Source organism: Mustela nivalis (assembly GCF_964662115.1).
Source record: "Mustela nivalis genome assembly, chromosome: 5".
In the NCBI taxonomy this organism is placed as follows: Eukaryota; Metazoa; Chordata; class Mammalia; order Carnivora; family Mustelidae; genus Mustela; species Mustela nivalis.
In genome coordinates, this window is record NC_139024.1 from 85,363,570 (window position 1) to 85,376,416 (window position 12,847).

Consider the following 12,847-nt stretch of genomic DNA (forward strand, 5'->3'; position numbering starts at 1 on the left):
CTCCCTCTCCCAAACACCCTCTCCTGAGCAACCCTCAGTTTGTTTTGTGAGATTAAGAGTCACTTATTGTCTCCCTTCCAATCCCATCTTGCTTCATTCATTCTTCTCCTACCCCCTTAACCCCCCATGTTGCATCTCCACTTCCTCATATCAGGGAGATCATATGATAGTTGTCTTTCTCCAATTGACTAGTTTCACTAAGGATGATACCCTCCAGTTCCATCCACGCCGTTGCAAATGGCAAGATTTCATTTCTTTTGATGGCTGCATAGTACTCCATTGTGTATATATACCACATCTTCTTTATCTGTTCATCTGTCGATAGACATTTAGGTTCTTTCCATAGTTTGGCTATTGTAGACATTGCTGCTATAAACATTCGGGTGCACGTGCCCATTTGGATCACTACGTTTGTATCTTTAGGGTAAATACCCAGTAGTGCAATTGCTGGGTCGTAGGGTAGTTCTATTTTCAACTTGTTGAGGAACCTCCAAGCTGTTTTCCAGAGTGGTTGCACCAGCTTGCATTCCCACCAACAGGGTAGGAGGTTCCTCTTTATCCACATTCTCATCAGCATCTGTCATTTCCTGACTTGTTAATTTTAGCCATTCTGACTGGTGTGAGGTGATATCTCATTGTAATTTTGATTTGTATTTCCCTGATGCCAAGTGATGTGGAGCACTTTTTCATGTGTCTGTTGGCCATCTGGATGTCTTCTTTGCAGAAATGTCTATTCATGTCTTCTGCCCATATCTTGATTGGATTATTTGTTCTTTGGGTGTTGAGATTGCTAAGTTCTTTATAGATTTTGGAAACTAGCCCTTTATCTGATATGTCATTTGCAAATATCTTCTCCCATTCTGTCAGTTGTCTTTTGGTTTTGTTAACTGTTTCCTTTGCTGTGCAAAAGCTTTTGATCTTGATGAAATCCCAATAGTTCATTTTTGCCCTTGCTTCCCTTGCCTTTGGCAATGTTCCTAGGAAGATGTTGATGCGGCTGAGGTCGAAGAGGTTGCTGCCTGTGTTCTCCTCAAGGATTTTGATGGATTCCTTTCTCATATTGAGGTTCTTCATCCATTTTGAGTCTATTTTCATGTGTGGTGTAAGGAAATGGTCCAATTTCATTTTTCTGCATGTGGCTGTCCAATTTTTCCAACACCATTTATTGAAGAGGCTGTCTTTTTTCCACTGGACATTCTTTCCTGCTTTGTCGAAGATTAGGTCTATTTCTGGGCCCTCTATTCTGTTCCACTGATCTATGTGTCTGTTTTTGTGCCAGTACCATGCTGTCTTGATGATGACAGCTTTGTAATAGAGCTTAAAGTCTGGAATTGTGATGCCACCAATGTTGGTTTTCTTTTTCAATATTCCTTTGGCTATTCGAGGTCTTTTCTGGTTCCATATAAATTTTAGAATTTTTTGTTTCATTTCTTTGAAAAAGATGGATGGTATTTTGATAGGAATTGCATTAAATGTCTTTAGGTAGCATAGACATTTTCACAATATTTATTCTTCCAATCCAGGAGCATGGAACATTTTCCCATTTCTTTGTGTCTTCCTCAATTTATTTCATGAGTATTTTATAGTTTTCTGAGTATAGATTCTGTGCCTCTTTGGTTAGGTTTATTCCTAGGTATCTTATGGTTTTGGGTGCAATTGTAAATGGGATTGACTCCTTAATTTCTCTTTCTTCTGTCTTGTTGTTGGTGTAGAGAAATGCAACTGGTTTCTGTGCATCGATTTTATATCCTGACACGTTACTGAATTCCTGTACAAGTTCTAGCAGTTTTGGAGTGGAGTCTTTTGGGTTTTCCACATATAGTACCATATCATCTGCGAAGAATGATAATTTGACTTCTTCTTTGCCGATTTGGATGCCTTTAATTTCCTTTTGTTGTCTGATTGCTGAGGCTAGGACTTCTAGGTCTATGTTGAATAGCAGTGGTGATAATGGACATCCCTGCCGTGTTCCTGACCTTAGCGGAAAAGCTTTCAGTTTTTCTCCATTGAGAATGATATTTGCGGTGGGTTTTTCATAGATGGCTTTGATGATATTGAGGTATGTTCCCTCTATCCCTACACTTTGAAGAGTTTTGATCAGGAAGGGATGCTGTACTTTGTCAAATGCTTTTTCAGCATCTATTGAGAGTATCATATGGTTCTGGTTTTTTCTTTTATTGATGTGTTGTATCACATTGACTGATTTGTGGATGTTGAACCAACCTTGCAGCCCTGGAATAAATCCCACTTAGTCATGGTGAATAATCCTTTTAATGTACTGTTGAATCCTATTGCCTAGCATTTTGGTGAGAATTTTCGCATCTGTGTTCCTCAAGGATATTGGTCTGTTGCTCTTTTTTGGTGGGATCCTTGTCTGGTTTTGAGATCAAAGTGATGCTGGCCTCATAAACTGAGTTTGGAAGTTTTCCTTCCATTTCTATATTTTTGAACAGTTTTAGGAGAATAGGAATTATTTCTTCTTTATACGTTTGGTAGAATTCCCCTGGGAAGCCGTCTGGCCCTGGGCTTTTGTTTGTTTGGAGATTTTTGATGACTGTTTCAATCTCCTTACTGGTTATGGGTCTGTTTAGGTTTTCTAATTCTTCCTGGTTCAGGAGAAACTACCTTGTGGTAGTTTATATGTCTCTATAAATGCAACCATTTCATCCAGATTGTCAAATTTGTTTGCGTAGAGTTGCTCATAGTATGTTCTTATAATTGTTTGTTGTGATCTCTCCTCTTTCATTCATGATTTTATTTATTTGGGTCCTTTCTCAGATTTTCATTTTGATAAGTCTGGCCAGGGGTTTATCAACCTTATTAATTCTTTCAAAGAACCAGCTCCTCTTTTCATTGATTTGTTCTATTGTTTTTTTGGTTTCTATTTCATTGATTTCTGCTCTGATCTTTATGATTTCTCTTCTCCTGCTGGGTTTAGGGTTTCTTTCTTGTTCTTTCTCCAGATCCTTTAGGTGTAGGGTTAGGTTTTGTACCTGAGACCTTTCTTGTTTCTTGAGAAAGGCTTGTACCACTATATAGTTCCCTCTCAGAACTCCCTTTGCTGTGTCCCACAGATTTTGAACCATTGTGTTTTCATTATCATTTGTTTCCATGATTTTTTCAATTCTTCTTCAATTTCCTGGTTGACCCATTCATTCTTTAGAAGGATGCTGTTTCGTCTCCATGTATTTGGGTTCTTTTCAAATTTCCTCTTGTGATTGAATTCTAACTTCAGTGCATTGTGGTCTGAAAATATGCAGGGAATGATCCCAATCTTTTGATACCGGTTGAGACCTGATTTAGGACCCAGGATGTGATCTATTCTGGAGAATGTTCCATGTGCACCAGAGAAGAATGTGTATTCTGTTGCTTTGGGATGAAATGTTCTGAATATATCTGTGATGTCCATCTGGTCCAGTGTGTCATTTAAGGCCTTTATTTCCTTGTTGATCTTTTGCTTGGATGATCTGTCCATTTCAGTGAGGGGAGTGTTAAAGTCCCTTACTATTATTGTATGATTGTTGATGTGTTTCTTTGATTTTGTTATGAATTGGTTTATATAGTTGGCTGCTCCCATGTTAGGGGCATAGATATTTAAAATGGATAGATCTTCTTGTTGGACAGACCCTTTGAGTGTGATATAGTTTCCTTCCTCATCTCTTATTATAGTATTTGACTTAAAATCTAATTTATCTGATATAAGGATTGCCACCCCTGCTTTCTTCTCATGTCCATTAGCATGGTAAATTGTTTTCCACCCCCTCACTTTAAATCTGGAGGTGTCTTCGGGTCTGAAATGAGTTTCTTGTAGGCAACATATAGATGGGTTTTGTTTTTTTATCCATTTTGATACCCTATGTCTTTTGATTGGGGCATTTAGCCCATTAACATTCAGGATAACTATTGAGAGATATTAATTTAGTGCCACTGTATTGTCTGTAAGGTGACTGTTACTATATATTGTCTTTGTTCCTTTCTGATCTACTTCATTTAGGCTCTCTCTTTGCTTAGAGGACCCCTTTCAATATTTCCTGTAGAGCTGGTTTGGTGTTTGCAAATTCTTTCAGTTTTTGTTTGTCCTGGAAGCTTTTTATCTCTCCTTCTATTTTCATTGATAGCCTAGCTGGATATAGTATTCTTGGCTGCATGTTTTTCTCATTTAGTGCTCTGAATATATCATGCCAGTTCTTTCTGGCCTGCCAGGTCTCTGTGGATAAGTCTGCTGCCAATCTAATATTTTTACCATGGTATTTTACAGACTTTTTTTCTCAGGCTGCTTTCAGGATTTTCTCTTTGTCACTAAGACTTGTAAATTTTACTATTAGGTGATGGGGTGTGGACCTATTCTTGTTGATTATGAGGGGGGATCTCTGCGCCTCCTGGATTTTGATGCTTGTTCCCTTTGCCATATTAGGGAAATTCTCTCCAATAATTCTCTCCAATATACCTTCTGCTCCTCTCTCTCTTTCTTCTTCTTCTGGAGTCCCAATTATTCTAATGTTGATTCATCTTATGGTGTCCCTTATCTCTCGAATTCTCCCCTCATGGTCCAGTAGTTGTTTGTCCCCCTCTTGCTCAGCTTCTTTATTCTCTGTCATTTGGTCTTCTATATCACTAATTCTTTCTTCTGCCTCATTTATCCTAGCAGTGAGAGCCTCCATTTTTTATTGCACCTCATTAATTCCTTTTTTAATTTTAACTTGGTTAGATTTTAGTTCTTTTATTTCTCCAGAAAGGGCTTTTATATCTCCCGAGAGGTTTTCTCTAATATCTTTTTCTAATCCTTTCTATCCTTTCTTCTAATATCCTTCCATGCCTTTTTCGAGCCCGGCTAGAACCTTGAGAATCATCATTCTGAACTCTATATCTGACATATTACCAATGTCTGTATTGATTAGGTCCCTAGCCTTTGGTACTGCCTCTTGTTCCTTTTTTTGTGGTGGATTTTTCCGTCTTGTCATTTTGTCCAGATAAGAGTATATGAAGGAGCAAGTAAAATACTAAAAGGGTGGCAAAGACTCCAGGAAAATATGTTTTAACCAAATCATAAGAGACCCCAAATCGTGGCATGGGTGGGGAGAAAGGGGATAAAAAGAGGTTCAGAAGAAAATAAAAGAAACAATTAAAAAAAGAAAACAAATAAAGAAAAAATAAAAAATATATATATTAGATAAACTAGTTAAAAAGTTAAAAAAGAAAAGGTAAAATTTTAAAAAATTTAGCAGAAGAAAAAGAAAAAAAATTGAAAAAATAAAACCAAACAAACAAAGAAACAAAAAACAAATTAAATTAACTGCAAAACTAATGAATCATGGGGGAAAGCCATGAGTTCAGTGCTTTGCTCTCTGCTCCTCTGGAATTCTGCTGCTCTCCTTGGTATTGAACCTGTACTCCTTGGTAGGTGAACTTGGTCCTGGCTGGATTTCTTGTTGATCTTCTGGGGGAGAGGCCTGTTGTATTGATTCTCAAGTGTCTACGTCCCAGGCAGAATTGTACCGTCCTTACCAGGGTCCGGGCTGAGTAATCTGCTGGAGTTTGTTTTCGCCCTCAGAGAATAGCACCCAATCACTCTCGTCTCCCTGGCCTCTGGCTGTGCTCCGAGCTCACCCAGGCTGTGACTGGTTCAAGGTAAACCCAAATTGAGAGCTCACTCCTCGGCTCTGTCTCTGTAGCTGGCTTCCCCATTCTAATGCCTATAAGCTCTGCAACACTCAGACACCCCCAATCCTTCTGTGATCCTGTAGGACCTGAAGCCACACTGACCCCGCGTGGGCTTCACCCCAGTTTAGCCTCTGGAGTGATGTCACTCAGAGGAACAGACTGTTAAAAGTCCTGATTTTGTGCTCCGTCCTTCCACCGCTTGCCGGAAGCTGGCCTCGCCTGCCACGGTCTATCTTCCCGTCGCTTTGGATTCACTTCTCCGCCAGTCCTACCTTTCAGAAAGTGGTTGATTTTCTGTTTCTAGAATTGCTGTTCTTCTTCTCTTCGATCTCCCGTTGGATTTGTAGGTGTTTGCAATGTTTAGATAAGCTATCTAGCTGATCTCCAGCTAGCTGAAGTAGTCTCAGCCTGCTACTTCTCCGCCATCTTGACTCCTCCCCAGAGAGAGATATTTTTCAAGAGAAAAACTTCATATTACTTTTTGGGGAGAAGCAGTTTATAAAAGGTCTTTCCCTCTTATCTCTCCTGGGATAAAAACAGACCACTGGATCCTTTGAGTCGCATAAGCCTGCTAATTCCACCCCAGATACACTGAGGCCTGCTTCTCCTTCCCTCCTTCCCTCCCTTTCTTCCAGGTCATCCAGCCAGGTGGGCCAGAATGGTCCTGCTGCTGGGCCTGGGCTGCTCCTTAGCCCTCAAGTCCTGGTATAGCTGATGGGGCACTGCCATAGAGCCAATTTCCTTACTGGTTTGGGTCACTGACCCTTCTGATAATCAGACCTCTCCAGAAAAATGTACACACCCTTAACATCCAGTTTTCTTTTTCATGCAGTTTTAGGGGTTTGGGGATCCAGGTCAAGAAAGGAGTTTGTAATCTTTGTTTTTTGCCAGGGATCCTTCTGGCAGTCTGATAAAACCATGGACCCTTCCTCAGAATGATGATTTTTTTGGTACATAGCATGGGGAAAAAAAAAGGATTTTAAGAGAAATGAGTTATACTGAAATAGTTATCCAAATTTTACTTTTTGTGGTACAGAAATATCTATATGCTTTTATATAAATGCATCAAATAATAAGATCAAATGCTGAGTCTAATAACTACCATAATTTTGAAGTCCTGATGCATATAAAAGATATTTTTTGATATCTGCCACACTGGGCTGTGGAATGAAAATGTCTGCAATTTCCATGGGTGACAGGTGTTGCTAGTCCTACTGGGGTCAGCTGCCTCCATTCATCCCTGAAAATACGCTTAATTGCAGTTAGAGGTTGGTGAAAATAAAGGCAAATTTTCCCCCTGTCCGAGTTCCCAGATCTTAGGTTACGAACCCCTAAGACTATAGAGATTCTCTGCATGGTGTTGGGCATGGCCCAGGGCCTGGCTGCCTCAGGCAGCAGAGAAGAACATAAGACTCCTATTTAGGGACTGAGTGTTTGAAGCTGCTGTAATTTTCCATATTCTGCAGGAAAAGCCAATGAGGACACTCACAGTGGCTTCTGTCCTGCCCTTATGTATGACGGGAGGAAGACGGGGACAAGGGAGATAGATGTAGGAAGTCAGCCTCTGAAAAATATGAAGCATACTTTAATTGAGTTTGCCTCCTGCCTTAACCTCATCTTTCCAGGGATGTTCACCTACATGGCCGGGCCCTGCTGGGCCGCCTGTGTCCTGGCAAGGCACAGAGGCTCATTTTCCTTCTCCTCCTTCCACGGGCTTATTGAATGGTGCTGAAAAATGCATGCCTGTGCCAAAAATGCTAAGTATAAGCTTTTGGGGGGTGGGTGTAGAAGTGTTTCACAGCACTTGAAAATATGAAACTTCACTGTAGTCTTGCCTTTATGACTAGTTGAGCTATTGTTGAGGAACACTAGGGGAAAAGCAAAACTTTCTCATTGGGATGCTAGAGCTCAGGCCTTCATGAGGATGAAAAGTTCAAGTTCTAGACAAAAGAAAACACTTTTCCTGATGGATGGTAGGGGAGATGACAAACTTCCAAGGAAAGGCACTCTCAAAGCGGCTTCCTTGGCAGGGATGTCCTGAAACTCGGCCTGATGGTTATTTGGAGGGACATCATGACCTGATTTTCATCAGGAAAATGGTCTGTGAAAGACGCTTACAGAATAACATCTGCTTACCAATTTTGCTTCTTGTTTCATTTATACTTTCTCCGAGGGCCTTCGCTTCAGAAAATCTGCAGGGAGAAAAAAAAAAAATTGCCGATTTCTGTTCATCCCAAATTATGCATTAAAAATAATAATTTCTGGGAACTCTCTAAAATAATTTAAAACTTTATGGAAAGAGATAAAAGAAAATCTAAATAAATGGCATACATATAGTGGGTTTAAAAATAGAGCTAAAATTTGTATTAATTACTGGTACTGTGAATTTTTACTTTTTTATCCAGCACAGAATTATGACTTACAATTTTGAGTGTTTTATGATGCAAGGGTACTGGAATAAAGCACTGTAAGATGTTTGTGCCCTGCTCTTCTCTATTAATCACATTATGAGAGCTTTTAGTTATAGTTGAGAATACATGCTTACTATAACTTAAATAACATTTTTTTCTGATTAATTCTTTTTTTTTTTTTTTTTTTTTTTAAAGATTTTATTTATTTATTTGACAGAGAGAAATCACAAGTAGATGGAGAGGCAGGCAGAGAGAGAGAAAGGGAAGCAGGCTCTCCGCTGAGCAGAGAGCCCGATGTGGGACTCGATCCCAGGACTCTGAGATCATGACCTGAGCTGAAGGCAGCGGCTTAACCCACTGAGCCACCCAGGCGCCCCAGATTAATTCTAATTAATAGGTCCGAGGCTGGCCAATTATGGCTGGTTGTGAAACACATCCAGTCCTCCACCTACTTCTGTAAATAAAATCATATTGAACCAGAGCCACCACGATTCATTTAGATATTGTCTATGGCTGCTTTCAGGTAGCGTTGGCAGAGCTGAGTAGTTGTGACAAAGACTGTATGGCCTGTGAAGCTGAAAATATTTACTATGTGACCCTTGACAGAAGGATGCTGACTCCTGTTGCATATGATGTTAAATTACACTTTGAAAGTATGAAAACAAAACAAAAAAAGATTCCTAATAACCCCACCCCAGAAATCCACTCATTTTGAGCTCCAACTAGTCTTTTTTCTACTCACTTTTTATAGAGTTAAGATCATACCATCCCCATGATTTTGTGCATTGATTATTTTTTACATAACAGTACTAATCCCTCTGCACATCATTAGAAACTTGTCCATTATCTTTTAAAAAATTTTTATTTATTTTTTGATTCCAGTGTTCCAGAATTCATTGTTTATGCACCACACCCAGTGCTCCATGCAATACGTGCCCTCCATAATACCCACCACCAGGTTCACCCAACCTCCCACCCCCTGCCCCTCCAAAACCTTCAGATTGTTTTTCAGAGTCCACCATCTCTAATGGTTCATCTCCATGTCCATTATCTTTGATGGCTGTCTATAGTCTGCTGGGTGGTTGTGCTGATGTTTACTCAAGGACTTCTACATATTTGCCAACAAATATGTATGAGATGCCTGCTGAGAGCCCAACATTGCGCTGGCAAAGTGGCCTAGGATCTGGTTTATGTGAGAAACATGCGGTCTGGTCTCCTATACATGGGGGACCCTTAAGAAAGAAAGGGAAAGAAGCCCTTTCCCTTCTCCTCTCTGCCATGGAATTTAAAGGGCAACTGAAAGGCTATGAAACAAATCCATAATAAATGGCTACAGTAAATCATTGCGCCACCGTGGCTAACCCTGGCTAAGCCACTAGGGTATGACTGGGAGGGGCCTTTCCATAAGTGGAGCGTAGTCAGGAAAGCTTCATGACAAGGTAGGATTGACCCGGCTTTCATGGATGTATAGGACATATTAGAAAGCTCTACCCACCATCATGCTTCATTAACTATAGACACTGAGTCAATTTGATTTTAACGATCTCTTCTCTCCGCATTCCCTCCCCACCCCCCAAATCTTTCTGGATCCCATATATCCCAGGTATCATGTTGTTTTGTCTGTTAAGTTCTTTAGTGGTGTAGGATTTTGTTAGAGGAAGTAGGAAGAGGAGGGCATTCCAGGCAGGGGAACAACGTGAGCGGAGGCCAGAGTGCCGCGACGGCCCTCTGCTTGATGAGGGAGAAGTGTGAATTATGTCACTGCTATTTTCCGAGTCTGGCTGCTTGGCTTGTGACGGCAGATGGGAAGTTTCCAAGGAAGGGGACTAAATTTCCTCTCAGTTTAGGCTTCTTGGGTCTCCACCCCAGTTCCCTTATTAGGGTGTTCAGGCTTGTGACAGATTTATGGATGTGCTCTCTTCAGCTAGGGCCTGTCCCCTTTGGGAGAGAAATGCAGGAACATTTGATGCCACTCAGACTGAATTCGGTTCAGCAGACATTCTCATAAGTCTCTGTGCTGGGCTCTGTGGGCTCAAGCTGGCCTTTGCCTGCCAGACAGGCAGCATCTTAGCTGTGGGCCAGGCCACTCAGAAGACGGGGCTATTTTCATCCTGTAAGTTCTGCCAAGCGGGGGGACTCTAACTGTCAGATTGTTGGCTCTGTCCATCCCCAGAACCTAGGACTCCACAGGGCTTGATAATCCTTCCCTGCTTGGTGAAAGACTCCTCCTAGTGCCTGCTCCCATAGCGTCAACTCACCCATTTGGATTTTCGAGAATCAGGAAGATATAAGAACAATGTTGCAGAGCTGCTGAAATTCATGTCAATTCTGGAGGAAACCAGAGTAGAGAAAGAAAAGGGGAGATACTGAGGCAGTCCAGGCTGTCTCCACAGTGACTCTTCAGAGAAGCCCTGACAGAGGGCCTGGGCTGGAGTCCCCCAAGCCTTGGTGGTGCCCACATTTGTCCTGGAGGGAGCTGCTTTGTGCTGAGGTGAACCTGCTCCAAAGAGCTGCCGTGCCAGGGCTGGCAGACCCAGCGGGGGAAGCCATGAGCTGTTCCAGTCTCTCCCCTGCAGCACAGCGCTCAGCTAAAATGGACTTGCCCACTGAAGAGGTGTGTGCCGAGGGCCGTACTGTCCACATGTGACCATTTTCCCTTAACTCTGCACTTGTCACTGCTCCAGGCCACCCCACCCACATGTGTTCCTGATCTCCAGTTGTCAAGACAAACTCTTCCCTGAGAAAGCCCAGCCCTGAGGAGAAGAAGAGAGTGCAGGGGAGGCGGAAGAGATGAGAAAGAAGGTGACCCCCATTTCTGCCACATTCTTCCTTGCCCACCTGCATCTCTGTACCTGCCCAGCCCACACCGCCCTCAGCCCCCCTGCTTCCCCTCTCTCAGGCCCCAGACTGAGTTCTGATCATTAGGAAAGGGAGACTCCTGACTCCTTCCTGACCTGACAGAGGCACATTCCCTTAATGAAGTGGCTCAGGAAGCTAGTCTGGGTCCCTGGTGCTTGGACCTGTGCTGACTTTCTCCAGGGTGCACTGTTCCTCTGGAGGACAGCCTCAGCTGCTGCTCATGGGGAGGAGGCTAGGTCTATGTCGGGGAGGTTGTACCTTGGGCAGGGCCAGGAACAAGGCTCTGTGACTCAACCCAGGTGCTCCTGAGGGTCTCCTCCTGGCACCAAGGCATTCCTATCTGGGAGTCGTTGGCTGCACGGCTCATTTCGGGAAGGCAGCTTTGCTGAGGGGGTATTTCCAGCATGGGGGCTGGCAGGCGGCTCTGTGCACTGCTCAGAAATCCCCACCTCGGGGCAAGGCCTGGGCTTGGAAGGGAGAAGGAATGCAGTCCTCTGGCTGCTCTTTCACAAGCCTGGCTTCCCGTGACACTGAGCCGTCACTGATCCCACAGCAGCCCTGGTGCGCCCAGGGCCGTGCCGGATACTGTCCGCAGAGTGCAAACCCTTCTCTTTCTTGGCTTCCACGTCACATCAGCCCTCTCTCGCCCTGGTTGCTCCTTCTGTCTCCTCTTCTGCAGCTGTTCCTTAGACGCTGAGAATCAGGTGTGGGCAGGGTTTTGTCGTGACCCTCTCCCCGTGTGACCTCTTCTCCCCAGACACCCCATCACACCAGTGCCTTCACTTGTCATCCCCACAGACAGCTCCCAGATCTCCCTCCCTGTCCTGGTTTCTTTCTTTCTTTCTTTTTTTTTTTTCTTGACAAACACACCTGAGGAACTGATCGTCCCCCAACCCCCACCCCGCTTCCGCAAATCCCTCTCCTTCCTCTTGCTTTTCCTCATCTCACCGTCCAGGATGGGCTCTCCCCCACGTGCTCCTGCCCCTCCCTCCACTGCCATCCTCACTCAACGCATCTATCCCCTGTCCTCCCCTCTGTCCTCGCCCTCTGTATCTCTCACAGCAATCCACCTGGTTTCATTCTTCCTCTCATTGCCTCAGAGAAGGAACAGTTCCCTCACCCCATTACGTCCAAGGGACAAGGACTTCAGTGGCTCCCTGCATTCATGCTATCTGCCTTCAGGCCAATTCCCACACTTTAGCTGGTGTAAGCCACCTTCTTCTTCTTCTTCTTCTTTTTAAAAAAGATTTTATTTATTTATTTGGACAGCTCACAAGTAGGCAGAGAGGCAGGCAGAGAGAGAGAGAAGAGGAAGCAGGCTCCCTGCTGAGCAGAGAGCTGGATGCAGGGCTTGATCCCAGGACCCTGGGATTAAGACCTGAGCTGAAGGCAGAGGCTTTACCCCACTGAGCCACCCAGGTGCCTGGTGTGAGCATTCTTAAATGCATACCTGATCTTATTAGTCTCCTGCTTAAAACTCTTCAAGGGCTCCCCAGGGACCACAGGACAAAATCCAAATTCCTTAACAGGGCTAAATAAACTCTTCATACTCTGGCTGGTGTGGACTTTGCCAGAATCTTCTCTAACACCCCCACCCCCGGCCTTTTTCGGCTGGCCCAAATGGTCTCAGTTCCATCAAGTGTCACACTGGTTCACCTGAGGGCTGTTCCCTTTGCATGGGATGTCTGGCTAATTTTGACCTAACCCTGCCGGTGCAGCAGAGATGTCTCTTTCTCTGTAGGGCTGTGCAGATCTGCAGCCCCATGTGTTCCAGAGAACTCTGAACTTCTGTCATCATGGGCAAACCATTGGGAATTGCCTGCTGACGTGCTTTGTCCCCTTTCTCAGTATCGTAAGCGCCTCGAGGAGAGTGACCACAGCTGTTTAATTCACACTTCTCTCCCTGGAGCTTAGAC

At 43.5% G+C, this 12,847-nt stretch overlaps 1 protein-coding gene across 9 annotated transcripts in view; it reads right to left on the bottom strand.

Annotated features, from left to right (window-relative positions):
* The window catches only part of KIF6 (kinesin family member 6), a 521,280-nt gene that overhangs the window by 85,689 nt on the left and 422,744 nt on the right, over positions 1–12,847 (bottom strand). For all 9 annotated transcript variants that reach the window (XM_082731109.1, XM_082731108.1, XM_082731114.1 and 6 more), the window contains one exon: positions 7,798–7,853. In XM_082731109.1, coding sequence (XP_082587235.1) covers positions 7,798–7,853 — 56 coding nt within the window. The remainder of the gene's footprint in view (positions 1–7,797; positions 7,854–12,847) is intronic.